Raw genomic sequence first — 21580 nt, 5'->3', positions numbered from 1 at the left:
CCAGGACACTCCAGGTTGCTAAATGGGAAATCTCTGGTGGGTCCATAGAGAGGAGCATGGTGGGCACTGCTAAATTCCAGCACTGGGATGGAGGGAGGCAGCACAGCTAAAATTTGGTTATAGAGACAAGGGAAACCAGACCGTGATCGAGATGTACGGCAACTTTAATTCCAAGTTTGGAAAAATAAATTTGAGCTAATTTGCTAAACACCGTCTAATGGCTTGGGAAATTAGTTTTCCTGAATTAAGACGTTATTGAATCCTTGTGTTTATGAGTTTGGGAACCTGGCAAAGCCCAGAGCTCAGTGCCTGAGCTTTTTGCTGCCTCATACTGCAAATTACACAGCGCTGGAAAGGGCTGGGTGTGATCTGGGCTGGGACAGCTTCTCCTTGGGCACCAAAACTGCCCCAGACGTGGGGTGGGATCCCCCACAGTGAGGGCAGGGTGAGGACACGAGCCCAGAGGGGGATGCTGGGGGCTCCTCTTTGCAGCCAAAGCCACGAGGCTGCTCCTGGCTGGAGTGGAAAGTCCCAGGATCCAGCCTGGAAAGGACCCCCTGGGGACACCAGCCCCAGCAGGGCCACCCCAGAGCTCAGGGCACAGCAGGGTGTCCTGGTGGCTCTGGAATATCCCAGGGAGGAGAGTCCCTGGGCTCTGCTCAGGGCTGGGCACTGCCCAGGGCAGGATTTCAGGGAATTGCTGAGCTCAGCCCTGCCCGGGGCTCTGGGGACATCGCTGGGCCTGGAGCAGAGCCTGGGGCTGCTCTGTGCTCCCTGCACATGGGGACAGACATGAGGACACAGGGACAGACATGGGACAGACACAGGGACAGACATGGGGACACAGGGACAGACATGGGGACAGACATGGGGACACAGGGACAGACATGGGGACACACAGGGACACACAGGGACAGACATGGGGACACAGAGAGAGACAGGGACAGACATGGGGACACCCGGGGACAGACATGGGGACACACAGGGACACTCTAGGGACAGACATGGGGACAGACATGGGGGCACAGCCAGGGACAGACAGGGGGACAGACAGGGATAGACATGGGGACACCCAGGGACACTGAAGCCCCCTCTCCCTGGGGCTCCTCTCTGGGCTGAGCAGCCCCAGCTCCCTCAGCCTCTCCTGGGCACCGAGATGCTCCAGGCCCCTCAGCATCCTGAAAGTCCTTTCCAACCCAAGTATCCTGTTATTCTACGATTATCTTCCAGAATTTTCTAGACAATTCCAAAGTTCCAGCCTCGCTCCCGGCCCTATGGAGGGAATCAATGCCCAGTGCCACCCCATAAACCCACCTGCATCCCACAGTTCTGCCTCCAGCTCCAAATCCCTCCTCCTCAGAACCCTCCTTGCAGCTAAATGCTGGCAAGGGTAATAAAAATAAAATGCATGAAGAATTTCCTCTCCCAGAGATCAGATTTGAAAGGAAAACACCCATTAATCCTGCTCTGGCTGGGCAGTGACACTGATGTGATTCACGGCCATCCGGCTGCACAAGGCTGAGCTCTGCTCCCTGGGAAACAAGATAAATCTTCAGATGAGCCACCAGCAGCTGCCTGATGAATCCTGTGTGATCCTTGAATGGAATGCCAGGGGGTGGGGAGAGAAGAGGAACATCCCACAGAGGAGGGATGGGCAATCACATGGGCTCAGAAGCATCCCAAGGTTAATTAAAGAGGGTTTTTTTTCCTCATGTCTCCCATGAAATCGATGCTCTGGGGCTGATGGTGGGGAATGGAAGCCATTCTCTGTGTCCTGTCCCTCCATCCCTTGTCCCCAGTCCCTCTCCAGCTCTCCTGGAGCCCCTTTAGGCTCTGAGCTCCCCCTGGAACTTCTCCTCTCCAGGTGAGCACCCCCAGGTGCCCCAGCCTGGCTCCACAGCAGAGGTGCTCCACTTTTCCTGAGTTCAGTTTCAATCAGTGCAGAATATTCTTTTTATCTGAGATAAACTCCAAATGAGGGAAAAAAGAAAAAAAAAAAAAAGAAAAAAAAAAAAAAAAAAAAAAAAAAAAAAAAAAAAAAAAAAAAGGAAATTCAAACCTTCCTGAGTGTTTGACATAAGCCTGGAATGGGACTGGAGGAGGGGAAGGTTTGACAGCAGCTCTTTCCTGCCCAGATCACAAACTGGGCTCTGGCTGCCCTGGGCTGTGATCATCACCTTGGGCTGGGTTAAGAAGTGCCCTGGCAGGAGAGATGGATCAGCAGCACCGATGAGATGTGACTCCGTGGCAAAATTCCCTGGGAATTTTATCCCTGGCACCCTTGGGAAAGCAGCTCTGAAAGCTGCAGGGACAGGAGGGAGAGGGAAAGGACAGCCCTGTCCCCATCCTGAGCCAGGGGACCCCGCCAGCCCCCTGTGGACACAGGATGGGGGTGGTTTGCAGGTTGTCACCTGTGTGGTGGCACCTGGGGAGAGCTCAGGACGTTCAGAGGGGACCAGAGCAGTCCAGGTGGAAGGATGGAGCAGGAGGAACCCAGCCTGCCAAAGACACACTGGGATAAATTTTGGGATAAAGATTTCCTGTAGGGAAGATCAGGGAATCATTTTCAGGCTCATTTGCTCCCCGTGAGGCGTTGCTGGTTGTAAACTCCAAGGGTTCCAGCCGACCTGGTGCAGAATCTTTGCCCATTTAAAAATTTGTAATTTTTAAATCAGGGTGGAGAATGCGCTGAGTGTTTCTCACTGCCTCAGAGAGCTGGGCAGGCAGAAATTTGCCATGATCAGACAGGAGATGAAAAATCAAAGAGATGGGATAGCTCTATTCAAGAGGAAATAAATCAGAGAGAAATCCTGTAGAGATTCATGGAATTACAAAGAGAAGAGCAAGAGGCATCAAACCTGAACCTTGATCTCTCTTGCTGGGTAAAAAACACCAATTTCTAACACAGAACTAATTTTCCTTCTGATTGACTTTGTTTCACTGACGAAGAAGCCTTCCATGAAGCAGTGAGGTATCCATGGAAAAGGAGCTGACAGATGATCCTGGGAGCCCACAGGGGATGGGGCTCCTGCCTGCAGCCTGGGAATGTGCCTGGCCTGCTCCCAGGGGTGCTGTGGAGCAGGGCACCATGGAGACTCCACCAGATCAAAGAAATAAATGAGATTAAACCGTCCCCTGTTGTAGCTCTGGGAATATCCCAGGGTCTGCTGGGCTGAGCTAAAGCAAACAAGGCGCACGGAGCTTCGTGCCACAGTCTAATCCCACCATTAACTAATTGGGTTTGGAAGGGCTAATCCCAGCTAAGAGGCTTTTCCCCAGCCCAGCTGAGGGGCTGATCAGAGGAGATCACCAGTACTGAACGAGGCACTGGGAATGTGTTTGCCAAGAGGAGCTTGGCTGGGCTGTTCCACACCCAGCAGCTTTGGGAGCTCCGTGCTCAGGGGAGTCCCAGGAGAACCAGGGATGGAAAGAATATCCCAAAGGTTCTGCTTTGAGCAGCTTTTATCTGAGAGGAGCCAGCAGCTCCTGCCACACCTTCCTCAGCTCTCTCCTTGGGCACCTCCAGGGATGGGCACCCCAAAGGTCCCTGAGCAGCCCCTGCCAAGGCCTGAGCCCCTTTTCCATGGGTGTTGTGGTTTGAAAACAAACCAAGTGAGAAGCTCTAAGTCAGAAATACAATTTAATGAGAAGAAAAGGAAAAAAATAAAATAAAATAAAATAAATGCAACAATACAAAAAGAAAAAAACCACTGACAGAGTCAGAATTCACCCTGATCAGGGTGATGGAAGCAGTCCAGGTGAGGTGCTCTTCCTGAAGCAGTGATCCCATAGAAAGCTCTGGTAGCTCCAGTCCTCTGAGAATCCAGTGGGTGAGGGCTGCTTCTACTGTCCCAAATCCCAGCTTATATCCAGGTGAGAATGCTTGGCTCCTCCCCGTGGGCGGAGCATCTCCCAATGGGATGATGAGTCACAGAGGAGCTCCTTGATGGCCCATTAAAGAGAGATAACACCCGGAGGCAGTTATCTGTGAGTCATGGCAAGGCATTGATGGGCCATGGACTGAAGATGGTGATAGAACACATCCTAAACCACAACCCAGGACAATGGAGGAATTCCTGCTGAGCTCAGGTGGGTGCAGGAAGAGGGAAAATCCAAAAATCCCTGCCAGGATCCTGCCACAGGCTCCTTTAACCCATTCCTTGGAAAATGACTCCCCTTCAGCCAAAAGGAGAAATCCAAATCCGTGCCCATGGCCCGAGGTGCCAGGGCAGGAATCAGCCCGAGCTCACCATCACTGAGTTACACTCTGCTGTTTGTTCCACTTAGCCTGGGGTGTCATTTCTGTGCCCACAGCAGTCGGGGAGGGAATGATGCCATCCTGCAGCCCCATTCCAGAGGAATCCCCGCTCAGGGAGCAGGGACATTGATATAATCAGCCCGGTGCCTGCCCTGCCACCCCCAGCCCTGCTCCTTTGTCCCCCGGTGCCACTCCTGATCAGCCCCTTGGGCACAGATTGCTGCAGTCACAGGGACAAGAGCCGCTCCCTGCCACGGGGGACAGGGGATCAATGTCCTGATCACAGCCCAAATCGAGTTCCTGAAGGAATTCCTGGAACTTCTCCGTTTGGGACATGAATTAATCAACGTTACTGATTGCAAGGAGAGGCAGGTGGAGCTTGGGATCAACACCAAAAGCAGCCTGGAAGGAGCGAATGGAAACCACACCTGGGGCTACTGGAAACAAACTGAGGGATGGAGGGGCTTGGATGGCTCCTCATGCTGCATTTTGGGACCCACAGAGCAGGGATTTGGGATCCCACAGAGCAGGGGTTTAGGATCACATAGAACAGGGATTTGGGATCACACAGAACAGGGATTTGGGATCATATAGAACAGGGATTTGGGATCACATAGAGCAGGGATTTGGGATCACATAGAACAGGGATTTGGGACCCCACAGAACAGGGGTTTGAGATTGCACAGAACAGGGATTTGGGATTGCACAGAACAGGGATTTTGGATCACATGGAACAGGGATTTGGGATTACATAGAACAGGGACTTGGGATCACAAAAAAACAGGGATTTGGGAATCACATAGAAAAGGGATTTGGGATCACACAGAACAGGGATTTGGGGCCCCACAGAACAGGGGTTTGGGACCCCACAGACCAGGGGTTTGGGACCCCACAGACCAGGGAGCCGTGCAGAGCAGAGCAGAGCAGCCCTGGCTGCCCCCAGAGCCCCCTCTGCCCCCAGCACCTGGCAGCCCTGCAGCAATGTGAGCACACACAGCAATGTGAGCACACACAGGGAGCACTGGCTGCTCCCCATCAGCTGGAACCAAAGAGGACTGGAGGCAGAGCTGGTAATTAGGGAATCAACTCAGACTCAGTAACAGAGCCCAGCAGCAGAGAGGCCCAGACAGACGAAGCTGGAATGAGAGAAGAGCTTGTTACATCCTCTCATTCCTTTAATTCACCAAGGAGAAAATGATTCTTTCCCTCGGCATCGTGTTTTTGGAGCTGTGGGTGGTGGGCAGAGCAGATTGCCCACGTGCTCCCTGTCTCACCTGCCCAGGCTGGGGCTGTGCAAAGGCTCTCCAGGTGAACTCCAGTGGCGATTGGAAACATCCAACATCCAAACTATTTCCTACTCCAGTGTAAAACGGATCCTAACTCCAGGAGCAGCCAGGGGGGAATGCCCCGTGCTGGAAGGAGGGCAGGATAAGAGCAGGACAGGGGCAGGATGGGGGCAGGACAGGGGCAGGATAGAGGCAGGATAGGGGTAGGATAGGGGCAGGACAGGGGCAGGATAGAGGCAGGATAGGGGCAGGATAGGGGCAGGATAGGGGCAGGATAGGGGTAAGATAGGGGTAAGATAGGGGCAGGACAGGGGCAGGATAGGGGCAGGATAGAGGCAGGATAGAGGCAGGATAGGGGCAGGATAGGGGCAGGATAGGGGCAGGATAGGGGCAGGACAGAGGCAGGATAGGGGCAGGACAGAGGCAGGATAGGGGCAGGATGGGGGCAGGATAGGGGCAGGATAGGGGCAGGATGGGGGCAGGATAGGGGTAAGATAGGGGCAGGATAGGGGCAGGATAGGGGCAGGATAGAGGCAGGATAGAGGCAGGATAGAGGCAGGATAGGGGCAGGATAGGGGCAGGATAGGGGCAGGACAGAGGCAGGATAGGGGCAGGACAGAGGCAGGATAGGGGCAGGATAGGGGCAGGACAGGGGCAGGATAGGGGCAGGATAGGGGCAGGATGGGGGCAGGATAGGGGCAGGATAGGGGCAGGATAGGGGCAGGATGGGGGCAGGATAGAGGCAGGACAGGGGCAGGATAGAGGCAGGATAGGGGTAGGATAGGGGCAGGATAGAGGCAGGATAGGGGCAGGATAGTGGCAGGATAGGGGCAGGATAGGGGTAGGATAGAGGTAGGATAGGGGCAGGATAGGGGCAGGATAGGGGCAGGATAGGGGCAGGACAGGGGCAGGATAGGGGCAGGACAGGGGCAGGATAGAGCAGAGGAGGAGCCTGCCCTCCTACAGCCCCTCCTGCAGCCCCTCAGTGCCCATTTCCCTCAGGTCCAGGTGCTTTGGGCACCCTGGAGAATAATCCAGAAATGGAATTCCAGCCTGGTTTGGGTGGGAAGGGACATTGAACCCCCCCAGTGCCACCCCTGCCATGGCAGGGACACCTCCCACTGTCCCAGGCTGCTCCAAGCCCTAGTGTCCAACCTGGCCTTGAAGTCCAATTTTAAACATGTCAGATCTGTGATTTTACCAAGTCTGGGAGTTCCCACACTCAGACAGGACCTGCTCCAGCCCCACGGCTCCCTCCAGGTTCCTCCAGCGATTTCCTTCATCTCACACCCAAACCAGCAGCCCCCGAGTGTCTGCAAGAGCAGCCCAGCAGCACATTCAGTGAGAGCCTTCCCTCAATAAACGACTTTTTTCAATAATTACTTCCCTGGGTCTGAATTAGGGACTGTGACTCCACTGATCAATGCACTCATCAGGAAGATTGATTCTCACCGTTGTTTCTGCAGTTTGGCTCTCCTGAGCTGATGCTTCTCCACGATTCCCCAGCTCCTGCATTCCAAGGGCAGGAGCAGCTCATTCCTCCAGAGCCGGGGATGCAGCAGAGCCTCTCCTGCTTCCAAAGACAAGGGTTAAACATCAACAGCTCATTAAGTTAGATATTGATCTAAACACTGGCACAAGGTGCCCAAAGCAGCCCCTGGATCCCTGGCAGTGCCCAAGGCCAGGCTGGACACTGGGGTTGGAGCACCTGGGACAGTGGGAGGTGTCCCTGCCATGGCAGGGGTGGCACTGGGGGGGATTTAAGGTCCTTTCCCACCCAAACCATTCCAGGATTCCACGTTTGTGCCGTGTGAATGTCACACAAAGACAACGTGTTTGTGCAAAATCTTTTAAAATCCTCTTTTTAAACTCCCCCCCAACCCTTGAGTTATCCCAGCCCTTGTCCCCTGTGCCCCCTGAGTGTCCCCCTTGCTGGCCCTGCCCTCCCCAGCGTGTGCAGGTTCTATTTATAATTTTATTTATTTTTATACAGTTATTCCACTCTGCCTTTCCCAACAGGAGGAATGTAATCCCGGCCCAGAGAGTTTCCCAAGGTTTCCCAGGTGCTGTCAGCACACTGGGTGTGGGGTTCATCCCTCCCAGGCACATTTCCCTGTGAGCCCAGGGGGGATCTGTGAGCCTCAGGGCTCACCACCAGCATTTCCCTGGGCTGGGCACTGCTCTGGTGCCTCCTGAGAAACACGGGAATTCTGGGCACCTTCTCCCGGGTGTGAGGAGAGAGGGAAATCCTCGGCAGCTGCAGGATGGGGCTGCACATTGCCCTGCCCTGGGAACAGGTGAGGACACACCTGGAATGTTCTCTCCACTCCTGGCTCCTGCAGGAGAGCCCTGGAGGGGCTGGAGTGTGTCCAGGGAGTTGGGAAGGGGCTGGAGAATTCCTGATGGAGCTGGGAAAGGGCTGGAGAATCCCTGAGGGAGCTGGGAAGGGCTGAGCCTGGAGCAAAGGAGCTCAGGGGGGACCTGGTGGCTCTGCACAAGTCCCTGCCAGGAGGGGACAGGTCGGGCTGTGCTCCCAGGGCACAGGGACAGGAGCAGAGGGAACGGCCTCAGGCTGGGCCAGGGCAGGCTCAGGGTGGGCAGCAGCAGGAATTTCCCCAGGGAAAGGGAGCTCAGGCCTTGGCAGTGCCCAGGGAGGTTTGGATCCCCATCCCTGGAGTGTCCCAGGAATTCCTGGGGTGGCACTGAGAGCTCTGGGCTGGGGACAGGGTGGGGATGGGGACTCCCTGGGCTGGGAGGGATTTTCCAGCCTCAGGGATCCCGGGATTCTGTGACTGTGGTGTCTGCACTGCCCAAAATCCCCCTCTGCCCAGGGGGAAAGCGGTGAGGAAGGCACAACCCTCATTAATTGAGACCAATCAATTGTGGGATCAATTAAACAATGTGCTGAGCTGTGGGAGCACAGACCCTGCTGACACTCCTGCACTGGCCCAGGGTGAGCTGGGTCATTGTCAGGCTCTCACTGACCCTGCAGGCTTCACCCAGAACTGGGGACAGGCATCAAACATATCTCCGTTTGCTTCGGGATGGGATGGGAAGGGAGAAGAGAAGAGAAGAGAAGAGAAGAGAAGAGAAGAGAAGAGAAGAGAAGAGAAGAGAAGAGAAGAGAAGAGAAGAGAAGAGAAGAGAAGAGAAGAGAAGAGAAGAGAAGAGAAGAGAAGAGAAGAGAAGAGAAGAGAAGAGAAGAGAAGAGAAGAGAAGAGAAGAGAAGAGAAGAGAAGAGAAGAGAAGAGAAGAGAAGAGAAGAGAGGATATAATTAATACAATACAATATAATATAATATAACATAACATAATATAATATAATTTTATAAGCTATGTCACAGGGTGCCCAGAGAAGCCGTGCCTCCCACTGGATCCCTGGCAATGTCCAAGGACAGCCCTGGAGCAGCCTCAGAGTGTCCAGAACACACGGAGCCAGGTGAGGCTGCCCCTGGGAGCGCTGAGCTGTGGCTCAGGAGCTGCAGCCAGGGTCAGAGCTCTCTGTGCTGCTGGGGACTGGAACAGAGGAGTTTTTTCCCTGTTTCAATGCCCTGGGAAGGTGCTGGATCTGTGGGAAAGAGCAGGGGAAGGAGGGCAGGCCCTGCTCCACAGCCCTGCCGGTGCGTGGAGAGGGCAGAGCACAAACCCCAGACACTCTGCTGCAGAAGGAGAAAAGCCCAGCCTCGTTCTCTTCCCTCGCTGAAGCACATTAAAAGATTAATGAGGGAGATGTGATCTCCAGGAAAAGGCCCAGGGATTTCCATTAAGCACTGCCTAAGCCCGGGCAGATCAGCAATCCCAGCAGTAATAAAGCAGCTCCCTGTGATCCTCACAACAGACTCTGAAGCCTTCAAGCAGCCACAAGATTAAAGAAATGACTTCCATAAAGCACAATCTGCTCCCCTCCCTGGCCTTGGCTCAGCCACGCAGTCAATCAGGGAAGAATACTTTCTCCTGCTAAAAAGAAACTTTTGCAGTGACACCTCCTTGCAAAAATGAGACTTTTCAGCGATAATAAAATCCAATTTCCTGTGATCTGGCTCTGCAGAGCGCTGGCTGCAGGCTGGGGGTGTCAACCTCCTCTCAAGCCTGGCCAGGCTGAGCTCAGTCCTGCCTGGCTCCTGTGCAAGGCTGGGGAGAGTCCCCCTGGAGCTCAGCACCTGCTCATCCACTGCTCTGCATCCCAAACTCCAACAGCTCCAGGGGAACACTGCACTCCTGGCGTGGAACAGATTCTTTCATTTTGGTTTGTCCAAACCAATTTTGGTTTTCTTGTGCTTGAAAGGACAAGGGATCCCCCCCGGAGATGATTCGAGGCAGGTCCGTGCCTGGGAACATTCCAGGTTGGAGAGGGCTGGGACACCTGAGCCGGGAGGAGATCCCTGCTCCCTGCAGGGCTTGGGATTGGAAACCTTCCAGATCCCTTCCCAGCGATCCCTGCCGGGATCCTGCCCCACGTGTGTCCAGTGCATCCCCTCCCCAAAGAGCTGGGGGCTTGAGGAGGCCCTGTCCCATATCACAGCCTCTGTCCCACACCCCTGTCCCTGTCCCACATCCCTGTCCCACAGCCCAGCCCCTGTCCCACACCTCTGTCCTTGTCCCATACCCCTGTCCCTGTCGCACACTCCAGCTCCTGTCGCACACCCCTGTCCCTCTCCCACATCCCTGTCCCTGTCCCACATCCCTGTGCCACATCCCTGTCCCTGTCCCTGTCCCTGTCGCACACCCCGGGAGCTCCGGGCGCTGTCCCCAGACAAGGACAGGGAGCCGGTGGCTGTTGTAGGGCACAGGGAAATCTCTCATTGCCCGGGGCCATTAAACACCTCAGTGTCCTTATCACGGGAATAATCAACATTTGGGCAGCTCCCGCTCCCCTCAGCTCCTGATGGAAGGGGAAGCATTCAATTAGCAAACAGAGGCGCTAAGAGGGTGATTAACCAGAGCTCAGGAAATAATAAACCCATTTAACGAGCAAGAGCTTGCTCACCCTGCCATTTAAACGACTTTTGCTCTTTGCCAGCAGCAGGAGCTCCGGTGGCTGCTGTCCCCGGGGAGGTCCGGGCTCCCTGTGCCCCGCCGGGACCATCCCAAGGCTGCTCCTGGACATTCCCATCCCCGCTGAGCTCCGGGAATGGTCCCATGCCAAAGCACAGGATGCTGAGGACGAGTTCCCAGCTGCTGCAGGACAGGGGAGGCACAAGGCAAAGGGAATTTGTCCCCTCAGTGTCACCCTCCTGCCATGGCAGGGACACCTCCCACTGTCCCTATGTCCAACCCCAGTGTCCAGCCTGGCCTTGGGCACTGCCAGGGATCCAGGGGCTGCTCTGGGAATCCCATCCCCACCCTGCCAGGGAACAATTCCTGCCCAAAATCCCACCCAGCCCTGCCCTGGGCACTGGGAAGCCATTCCCTATGTCCTGCCCCTCCAGCCCTTGTCCCAAGTCTCTCTCCATCTTTTTTCCTGTGGCTCCTTCAGGGCTCACCCCAAACTTCTCCCCTGCAGGTGAGCACCCCCAGCTCTCCCAGCAGAGCTGCTCCATCCTCGGATCATTTGGTGCCTCCTCTGGCTTCTCTCCAGCAGCTCCAGGTCCCTGCTGTGCTGGAGATCCCCGGGCTGGAGGCAGAATTCCAGCTGTTTCTCCAGCAGTGGTGGAAGGAGATGGCTTTGCTGAGCAGCCAGGCAGCTTTGGAACAAAATCTGCCTGGTTTTTTTTTTATCCCCTGAGCATAAATTATCAGCCACAACACATAATTGTGGGGAGAGAGGGAAACGGTGCTGAGAGAGGCGGGGAGACAAAAGTGAAATGAGTTAAACTGTAAACACAAACAGGTTTTGAAAAAGAGAAGTGTGAAGCAAATGAACCAAAACTGGCTTAAACACTGGGGAGAGTGGGATAATGGAGCCCAGGAATTAGAGTGGAAAAGCAGGAGCTGCAGTTTAGAAGGACATCCACGGAGCAGAATACAAAGAGATCAGCAAAGTCGAGTGAAGGGTGAGCCCAGGCCGGCAGGATTTGTGCTCAGGGCTTTGGGATGGGCTGTGGGACACGGGGAGCTGCTGCAGGAGCAGGGCACAGCCCCAGCAGCTCTGGCACTGCTGTGGAGGGCCACCTAAAGGGGCTCAGGTCACCACGACTTGTTAAATTTGGGAGTGATGTCACTGCATCCAAACATTCCTGGGGTTTAGGGACCCCACCGGGTACAAGGATTCCCTTCCCAGCCCATCCCATAAAATCCATGTGTTTGACACAGCCAGAATCAAGGCTTGGTTATAGAGACAGGAATCAAAGGCACGTGCCAAAGCATCTGCTGGTGTCACCAGTGTCACAGGGGCTGAGGGACTCTCAGGCTGCCAACACACACCCAGCTCCAGCTCCAGCTCCAGCCTGGGCTGGAATTCCCCAGGGCAGGATCCACGGCAGGAATTCCCACCACAGGAATTCCCACTGCAGGAATTCCCCAGGGCAGGATCCACCACAGGAATTCCCACTGCAGGAATTCCCCACTGCAGGAATTCTCCACTGCAGGAATTCCCACCACAGGAATTCCCCAGGGCAGGATCCACTGCAGGAATTCCCACTGGGCTTATCACCCCAAGTTTGCCTGCTTTTCACTGTTTGCACTTTATTCTCACTCAGCTTCAAGAAAACCGTGTGTATTTTTAGAATTTATCTATTTTGTTGACACCTTTCCCCTCTGGGAAGAGAAGGGTGACTGATGGTGATGCTCACCAATGAGGTCGAAGAGGTGGCTCCTGTGCAGGGCAGCTGCTCGTCATCCCTGCACTGAAATTGGTACTTTCCTTTGGTTTATTGTTTTGTTTTTTAATTAAAAGCCAAAGTGGATTTTCTCTCTCTCTCTCTCTTTTTTTTTTTTTCTTTTTTTTTTTTTTTTTCCCCAAGAAGTGCCCGAAGCAAAGCCTTTAATTTTTAAGCAGTTCCCTGCTCTGCTTTCCCCAAAGCATCCCAGAGCAATGGAGTTCTTGGTGTAGCAATTTCAGAGGCTGACATGGAGCAAACTCTCTCTGTTCACTGCTGACACCTCAGCAACAGAGAGCAGCGGGAGAGATTGGAAAGATTTACTCATTTTTAATTAGCGAGAAGCCAAAAAACCATCAGTGCCTCACCTGGACTTCTCTCCTGCCAGTACCAGAGAAGACAAACCATCAATTCTGCTGTGCTGAGACCTTTCCTGGCTCTTCACCCACAGCCACTGACCACTGACCGAGCCCACACCCACCCAGGGACTTCAGCACCCAGGAACTCCCAGTGTTTCCAGGAATTCCTTTTATTTCCAGGGCAGCAGCCCCTCATCCATTTTTGGGTTCATTTTGTGTCCATTTTGTGCCCATTTTGGGTCCACCTTGGGTGTAGCCCTGGCCAGGCTCTTGTCCTGCCCAAGGTGGACCTTAAAGGACTTTTAATAAGTCTCTGCTTTATTCTCCAGCTCTGCCCAGTCTCTGTTCCAGCTCAGACTTCCCGAGGCATCAGAAGGATTCCCCTCGGGCAGGACAAGAGCCTGGCCAGGACCACACCCAAGGTGGACACAAAATGGGCACAAAATGGACAAATGGTCCCAAGGTCTCACACTTTTATAAGTTTTGGTCCATTTGCACATTGTGGTTGAATTGTCCCATTCCAGCCCCAGGCTGTGAGGTCCCATCCTTCTTGTCCCTCCCTCCAGCCCACCCTTGGTTGTGCTTTGGGGCTGAAAGTTGTCCTTGGTGTGCAGCAGGAGAAGGATTTGTTTTGTGTCCCTGCTGTGTGCAGAGCTGAGTGACACTGACTGAGCTCAGAGCTGAGCCCTGGGCACCACAGAACCTGGGATACAGCACAGAGAAAACTTCAGGCATCACTTAAAGGCCTTTTAATCCATCTCCACTTCATTGTCCAGCTCTGCCCAGTCTCTGTCCCAGCTCAGCCCTCCCAAGGCAGCCCCAGGGATGGGCACTGTCCCTGCACTCTCTCTGCTCATCTCCCACCTGGAATCTCCCTCAGCTCTGCAGGAAGAGGATTCCCCCTGGGTTTGTAACCTCTCAGCTCCACTGGATCTTTGGGGGAATGCAGGAGCAGCTTTTGTTCCACAATAAAACCATAAAAACACTCGGCTGCAATTTGTGAGATCTGTGCAAAAAGATCCAGACACATCAACCTCCAGCTGACTGTGCCTGAATTATTAAATCAATATTTTATTCTTTTAGGAGGGAGAAAACATCGCATCTGAGGGGAAAATTATTTTTAATACAAACAAAACACGGCCCTTGAAAGTCTCAGCCTACCGTGCCTACAATCACAGCCCCTCAGATGGAGAAGGTCTTTATTAAAAATGCTCTTTAAAGTTCAATATATTCTCGTTTTGCAGGCAGTGCCTGTTCCAAGCAGAAGCACAGCTTTGCTGTGATTCCAGGGAAAGGCTTTTCTCATCAAAGGAGAAATATATTAAAGATATTTTGTTTCGTGGGGTAAAGCCTGATCTAAGAACTGGCTGGTTTGGGATGGGAGGGAGCTCAAAGCCCACCCAGGGCCACCCCTGCCATGGCAGGGACACCTTCCCCTGTCCCAGGGTGCCACCAGAACACTGCCAAGGCTCCAGGGGCAGCCAGAGCTGCTCTGGGAATTCTGGTGGTTAATCCTCAGCCGGTGTCATCCGTTCAAAATCACTGATGGCCAAATGGATTCCAAGAGCTAAATGTGGAAAAATCCATTTGGGAAAATTTCAGTGAGTCCTCCCAGCTCAGAAACTGCCCAGGAGAACTGGAGACTCCAGTGGCCTTGAGGAGCTGCCTCAAACCAGCAGGAGAATTTACAAGGACAGGTTGTTGTTTTTTTTTTTTTTTTTTTTTTTTTTTTTTTTTTTCTCTAAAGAAATAACAAGCTGAGAAAGAAGAGGAGTGTTCAGGGAATGTTCAGTGAACTGGGAAAGATTTCTTTGCCTTTTTTTTTATCAAACCTTTCATTTTTACCAGCAGCTAACTCTGAAATGATCAGCTACAGCAGGCACTGGGGGGAAGGAGATGATCTTTAAGGTCCCTTCCAAGCCAGACCATTGAATGATTTACCTTGAAAATTACCCTCAGAGTTAAAGACTGGCAAATGATTCACTTATATTAAAGAAGGAGAAGGAAAAGGGATGGGGTTGTGCTCTGCAGGGAAGGTGAGAGGACAGGATAGGCTCTGTAAAATGAAAAAAAAATAAGAAAAAGCCTTAAAGCTTTGATTTTCTGCCAAAGCCAAACCCTGCTGAGCACCTGGAAAAGGAAATAAAGGGGATCAAAAAGCAGCTGTGGGCTCCTCCCTCCCTCACAGGAGAGGAGGGGAAATAAGTTCAGTTTAGAGCAATTTTGACAAATGTGGAGCATCCAGTCAGGGCTGAGCCCAGTTCGCTGTCTGAGAGGAGCTTCTCACCAACTCCTGAAAGGCTCCAAGGTCTCTGTCTGCAGGAAGGGGAAAACCCCATCCCCTTTCCAAGGAAAACAGCATTTCTGCATTCCCAGTTTCTCCCAGTTTCCCTTCCCAGTGTGGAGACTTTAAAAACGACAACCCCAAGACAAGCAAATGGGAGAAACTCGGGGAAAACCTCCCAGAGCCAAGAGAGCTCCGGGAAAAGTGAATCCAGGGGGAGAGGCACCAATTCCAGAGTCCCCAGCAGTGCCAGGGAAATGCAATGGATGGACATTCCACCGGCTCTGGGAGCATAAATCAGGTGGAATTGTCACAGCAGCAAACCCAAAGCAGCTCAGTGTGAATCCAGGAGAGTCAATTCGGAGCCTCCCGGGAACTTTGGCATCATTTGTTTCCATTTCTCTGACTTCCCTTCATTTCTGCTCGGGATTAGCTCTCCCAGCAATGATCACAGCAAGAGGGGAAGCTGCTCCCAGGGCAGTGGGATGAGAGCAATATTTACCCAAGTGAAGAAATCAAAATATCAAAAAACTAAGTTAAAAAAAAAATAAGTCACAAAGTACTTCAAAAAGAGAACCACGATGGCTTTAACTCTTGCTCAACCACTAAAAAAATCCATAGCCTTGTTGGGAGGCTGGAAAGCAGAGACAAAAACCATCCCAAACTCACCAGAACCTCCCAAAAATCATCTTTTGCACATCTCCACGTTGCCCACATCGTGCACAGTTTGTTCCCTAAGGGTTTTGCATTTTACCTAAATAAAGAAAAGCCACACGACATTATCACCTTTGACTTTATCTTGGGTTCAGACCAATAGAATCCAGCCAGGGGTGTCAGCACACAAATTGCTGCTCCCATTATCCCAGCGAAGTCATTATTAGCAGAAACCAAAATGAACCAGCTCGAGCCCTTGGCAGCCCCATTCCACCTTAATTTAGCTTTTAATTACAACTCTCCTAATTTCCCGTGTCTCGTCCTGGGGGAGGCAAACCCCGAGCTCCACCTGGGCTCATTCTCCTCCCCAGTGATCCAACCAACCCCAAATGAAGCTGCCCTCCATGTCCTGGGTATCTGGGGAGGGTTCAGGGCTGTCTCTCAATGCTCTTGGTTGAATTGAAAACCATTAAAAACCATTAAAACCCATTAAAAACCATTAAAAACGTTCCACTCCTTGAAATGTTTTTCTGCCTTGAAAAGGAATTAAACAAAAGCAGATATCCAAAAGGCCCAGGGCTTTTGGAGCACACCCAGGAGATCCCTCAGAGGTGGGGAACCGTGGGGCAGCTGATGGCAAACACAGAGGGAGACTCCAGGGAAAGCAGCACCTGAACGTGCCCTGGATCCGCCTTTTCCTTGTCCCTCTCCACCCCAAAGGCCAGGAATTCCTTCCCAATATCCCTCTAACTCTGCCCTCTGGGAATTGAAACCATTCCCCTTGTTCTGAATGATTCCCAGCTCATTTTTCCAAAGGCAGCAGAAAGTTCCTTTATCTCCTCGATGATAAAAATATCCAGCACTCACCTAAATAAAAATTACTGTGAGTTAGGGGAAGTCTCCCCCTCGCTCCAAGCAAACAGAAATCTATGGATTTAAGGAGAAATAACTTAAAATGCAGGTCTCCTGAGGAAAACAAAATACAATCAGAGCATCTTTGGAGCAGCACAAAGGCAGAGATGTCCTGAGGCTCCTCCAGCCACGACCGCCAGAGTGACTCTTTTGTCCCCAATATCATCAGATTCCCGATGGATCTCCCTGGAATTTGCACACAAATCACGGCTGGCAGGAGCCTCCTCTGGTTTTCCATCTCTCCAGAAAAACTCACCAGCCAAACTCACCAGCCATGTGGTACTTTCCCCATTATTTCCTGGAATTCCAGAGTATCCTGAGCTGGAAAAGACCCCCGAGGGTCCAGTCCAACCCTTGGCCCTGCACAGACACCCCAACAACCCCCAGCCCATCCCTGACAGCATTTTCCACTTGACTTCTGGCAAAAAACAACAACCCAAAAAAACTCTCCAAAAAGTTTCACCCCCAAAAAATCCCCCCGGAAAAGAGGCTTGAAAATGCTCAATTACAAAAGTTAAATATTTATTTATACAAATACGGTGAGAAAAATCTCATGCAGACTCTTCACGCACAGGAACAGAACCCAAATCCACTTGGGGGATGGCTTCACCACTGGAACTGGGGTGGGAATGTCGGGGGGACCCCGGCCACGGGGAGACTTCTCCTATGGAACATGTGCCAAGATTTCCACACTCTTCACCAAGATGAACGATTAATAGCTGATTACTACTACTCAGAGGACTGGACAGAGACGGATGAGCGGCGGGAGCGGATCCTGCAGACCACCAGACCCCCACACACTTGGTGGAAAGGCAGAGTTGCCAAAAGGTCGCTGGAGATCATTCCCCTAAAACGATGGAAATGCCTGGAGATTGCTCTGGATGGCATCTGCTTCTGCTTAATTATAAATCTGCATCGGAGTCATAACTTGTGTATATTACAAGTAATTTGCATAATTAAAACAATTAAGGGGATCGACACATCATGGCAATTAGAAATGCATCAAACCGGGGACGTCGTATACAAAAGAGAGCTTCAATATGAAACATTAATTCTTTGAGAACAAAATATCCTTCCCATTCCTGCAGAAGAGCCTTCCCAAATCCTCTGGATGCTCCACAGGCTCCGTCCAGAGGCAGTTTTCCCTGGGGACCTCCCACTCCTGGTGGTGCTGCTGGACCCCGAGCCTTTCACCCTTCCATGGAATCCCTTTCCTGGGAGCGTGTCCTTATTGCCAGTTGCAGCTGCTTTTATCTCATTTTCCGTAGCCTGATCCTGTTTTCTTTGTCCCTCTTCTTGAGAATAAGAATGAACTGGTTGAAGAAATGCTCCTGGTCCTTCTTCTTCTGCACGAGGCGGAAGCGCTGGTCCCGGCCGTACTTCTCCGCGAATTCCTTGAAGGTTGTCCTGTGGAAAAGGAGATTTTTTTGGGGAGGCTGGGGCTGTGCCAAGCCACCCCCAGGCTCCTGGGCCCACAGCAGAAATCAGGGCATTTGGGAAGGTTTGATAGGAGCAGGATGGAAAATCTGGGATGAGGGAAGGTGAGACCCCCCAAAGGCTTCGGGCGCCTGGAGCAGCCCGCAGTGAGCAGGGATTAACTCTGGGATTTAGAAATGGACTGAGGGTTGGCAGGAGGCTGCTGAGCCATTAACACAACGCTCACCAGGACCAGGAACAAGGAGTTTTTATTTGAATTCCTGCACATTTTGTATTTCCAAGGCGAGCACTCTCCTGGCAGGGTTTTCTACCTTCATTGCCTTTCAGGCTGCACGCCCAGCTCCTTTCCCCAAGGCGACTCTTTGCTTTTTATTGGAAATATTTGGGATTTATTTCTCCCCTTGTGTGCCTAAATCAAGGCAGGGAAAGGAGCTTCCTCAGTGCTTTGGTGTCACAGTCGGCTCCTGAAACCCCTCAGGGGTGAAACGCTCCTGGCCTCAGGGCCAGCACAGCTTTTCCCTTGGGGAATGGGAATGTCAGTGCTGGAAGCAGAGCTTGGGTGGGACAACAGCCCAGAATATCCCTAGTTTTGTTGTAAAACGTCTCTTGTAATTACAATTATCGCAGCCCCACGTGCTGTTTGGATCCGTGTGCCCACACCGGTCGTGCTGAATAATTATCTGCCCATTTTATCAGAGGAAACAGTCGTTTCTTTGTGCCAGCAATTTCACAGTTTTTACAACATAAAGCCCCTTATTTTCATGTATTTTACCAATGAGGAAGCACTGCCCTAAGCACTGCCACCGCGTGAGTCTGGATCTGTCACTTGACAAAAAGTTAAACATAAATTGTGCCTTGCACGCTGTATTTTAATTTAATCACAGAATTGGAGAGTCACAGAAGGGTTTGGACTGGGAGAGAACTCAGGGATCATCTTGTTCCAACCCCCTGCCACGGGCAGGGCCACATTCCATGAATTTAATGGTGTGGCATTAACAGGAGCTCGGTGAAATGATATTTCTCTTCCACCCAACGCCAAGATTAAATACGATTTCTGAGTAATTACACCTGCATGTGTAATATAGATGAGACTGAACACTGTGGTACTGATTTTCCATAAGTAATGTGTGTGCTGTAATCACAGAGCATACAGGAATAGAAAATGAATGTGCTGTGCAAAGTATTGCACATTCTGAGGGAAGCAGGGAGAGGGGAAGGGACAGAGGGAGGGAGGGATGGAATATTTCCTCTCCCAGGAATTCAACAAAAAACTGGAAAATATCAGGGAAGAAATGCCATCCCAGCACTGGAACAGGGATCTTCCACTTGCTTGGGAAGAATTCTGGGCTGAAAATCTCAGCCTAAATGACAAAGCTGAGCTTCCCAACCCTCCCTGAGGCAATGCCCACCTTGGGGATAACTTGGATTCTTCCAGAAGCTTCTTGAATTCTTCCTTGGCCAACAGCAACTTGTTCTTCTTCTCTTTGTACTCCTCCCTGACCCGGGTCTTGACAAACTGCTCGAAAATCTGGCCAAGGAAGGGACACAGGACAAGGAGTTACTGACCAAGCCTTTGGGGGCCTGCAGTCCTCATCTGCCCTCCCCACATGTCCAGGAGGTTTTTATTCCATCCCCTCCAAGGACTGGCCCTCTGTCCTGGCTGCAGTTGGGTGTTTAATTAAAGGGCAGCAGTGTTTATATTAATCCCAGACTGGTTTGGCTTGGAAGGACCTTAAAGCCCAGCCAGTCCCGCCCCTGCCATGGCCCATGGGCCCAGGTTGCTCCAAGGATGATAAAATTTTTCCATAATTCCAAGGACTGTGTCTTGATTGATTCCTGGTGGTTCAGGTGTTGTCCTTGCCCATACCCTGAAATAAATCCCAAACTCCCTGCTCAGGCTCTTTAGCAGCACTTTCCATCCTGGCAGCTCCTCATACATTTTCATTCCTGTATTTCCTTATTATTTTGTTTCACTCTTTTCTTTTTTTTTTTTTTCCTTAGGGAAAGAGGAATTGGAAAGGGAATAAATGAAGATGTATGTGCCCAGTCCTCTGGTAAATACCTACAGGAAGCTCTCTGGAGAACCAGGGGACAATATGAAATAAGTTCATTTTTCATCCTGTTTATTTAAAAAATGGACAATTCCATATTCACAATGATTCCTTCTGCAGGATGACAAAAGGCTTTTAAGGCACAGAAATAACCAGGGAACGGCAGCGTTCATCTGCTCTGCCAAGATCCCTGCATCCCTCCTGCATTTTGTGGACTCATCTGCAGACTCTGGCGAAAATGAATGCCCAAATGATGCAGGCAGCAGAACTCCACATCCCTGTGGAGCTCCGCAGGAAAAGCCAACCCTTGCAGAGAGCCCCTGGGCAGGCCCCAGGGCTCTGTGCAGTGGGGTCAGCACAAATCCTGCCAGACTCCTGGGAAACGTCCCACGCAGTGAAAACCCAGCGGCGTCTCCACAATTCCCCACTAATTCAGGGTAGGATTATGGCCATTCCCCTCCCTACAGCCAGGTCTCCCAGGCTCAGGAGCTGTTCCTGCATCCCAAGGGACGGGAGCCTGTCCCTGTGATCAAACCTTGGAGCATTTGCTTGTCCAAGTGCTACATTATTAAACACCAAATTAAGGAAGAGCCTTAAATTATCCTCTTCCTCTCAGAATTTTGTGGAAACTTTGGAACTTCCAGATTGGTGGAACAATTGTCTGTGAGCTTTAGCAAGATGCTGTTGGCTGGAAAACTTTTAAAAAGCCCTGTAACAAAGAGCCCTTTGGCTGCTGCTGGCAGACGTGAGCTGTTGCCATCCCTCAGTCGTGTAAAACCCTGTGTTGAGGCTGAAGCTGCAATAAAAGCTCGAGGGACACCCGGCAGTGATCCTGTCGTGTTTGTCCCCAAAGACCTCCCTGCCCTGTGCACAGCTTTTATTCTTTTGTTTTGTACAGTTTATTATCACCTTAATTAAAACCTTTTGGCTTGCCCAAACACCTCCGACGACACCACTAATTCTAATTCACCTCGCTCGTTCTTCATCAGCCATTTGTGAGAGGCCGCTGGCCACCCTCAGAGAGTGATGCACCTTCGTGGGGCTAAACCCACCCTGGCCTCAGGCAGAAGCTGGTTCACTCACCTGCTTCCTCTCCTCGGGGTTGAGCAGGAGGTAGCGTGGGTCAAACACGATCTTGTGCAGCTCCTTCTCCCAGGTGGAGAACGCCGACACCTGGGGGCACAGGGGTCATCAGGTGGGGAAGGAGCCCGTGTTCCCGGCACTTCAGGGAGCTGAGGGACCCCGGGCAGGATTCCTGGGGTGGCTGAAGGTGGGTTGGAATCTCTGGCAGAGCTCTGGTGGCCACCCCACACCACCAGGGTTGATCTGTTACTCTGGGAGATGCTCGATCCCCACCCGTGGGGGAAGGACCCTGCAGGAAATACCAATTTTTGTGCAGCCGAGGCACCAATTCCCACGAGAGGGACAATTGTAACTCCAGAGCTGGAATTGTGACCCAGCTGAGGCACACAGCGACAGCTGGCAGGGAACGTCCTCAAAGCACCACATTCCCACAGCCCCTGGGATGGGAATGTCACATCCTGCAGGAATGCTGCCAGCCTCAGGGAGTCATGGAAGTGA

The 21580-nt window shown here is 52.0% G+C and overlaps 1 protein-coding gene across 1 annotated transcript in view; it reads right to left on the bottom strand.

The window, feature by feature from the left end:
* Positions 1 to 17692: 17692 nt before the first annotated feature.
* The window catches only part of TCERG1L (transcription elongation regulator 1 like), a 54009-nt gene continuing 50121 nt past the window's right edge, over positions 17693 to 21580 (bottom strand). The window contains exons 12-14 of the mRNA XM_066323359.1: positions 21083 to 21172; positions 19358 to 19476; positions 17693 to 17918 (exon numbers count right to left, since the gene is read on the bottom strand). Of these exons, the coding sequence (XP_066179456.1) occupies positions 17762 to 17918; positions 19358 to 19476; positions 21083 to 21172 (366 nt within the window). The 3' untranslated portion in view covers positions 17693 to 17761. The remainder of the gene's footprint in view (positions 17919 to 19357; positions 19477 to 21082; positions 21173 to 21580) is intronic.

Source organism: Sylvia atricapilla, chromosome 8 (assembly GCF_009819655.1).
Source record: "Sylvia atricapilla isolate bSylAtr1 chromosome 8, bSylAtr1.pri, whole genome shotgun sequence".
Taxonomy (NCBI): domain Eukaryota; kingdom Metazoa; phylum Chordata; class Aves; order Passeriformes; family Sylviidae; genus Sylvia; species Sylvia atricapilla.
Note: the sequence above shows the minus strand (reverse complement) of the source record. Positions and strands in the feature narration are given on the sequence as shown.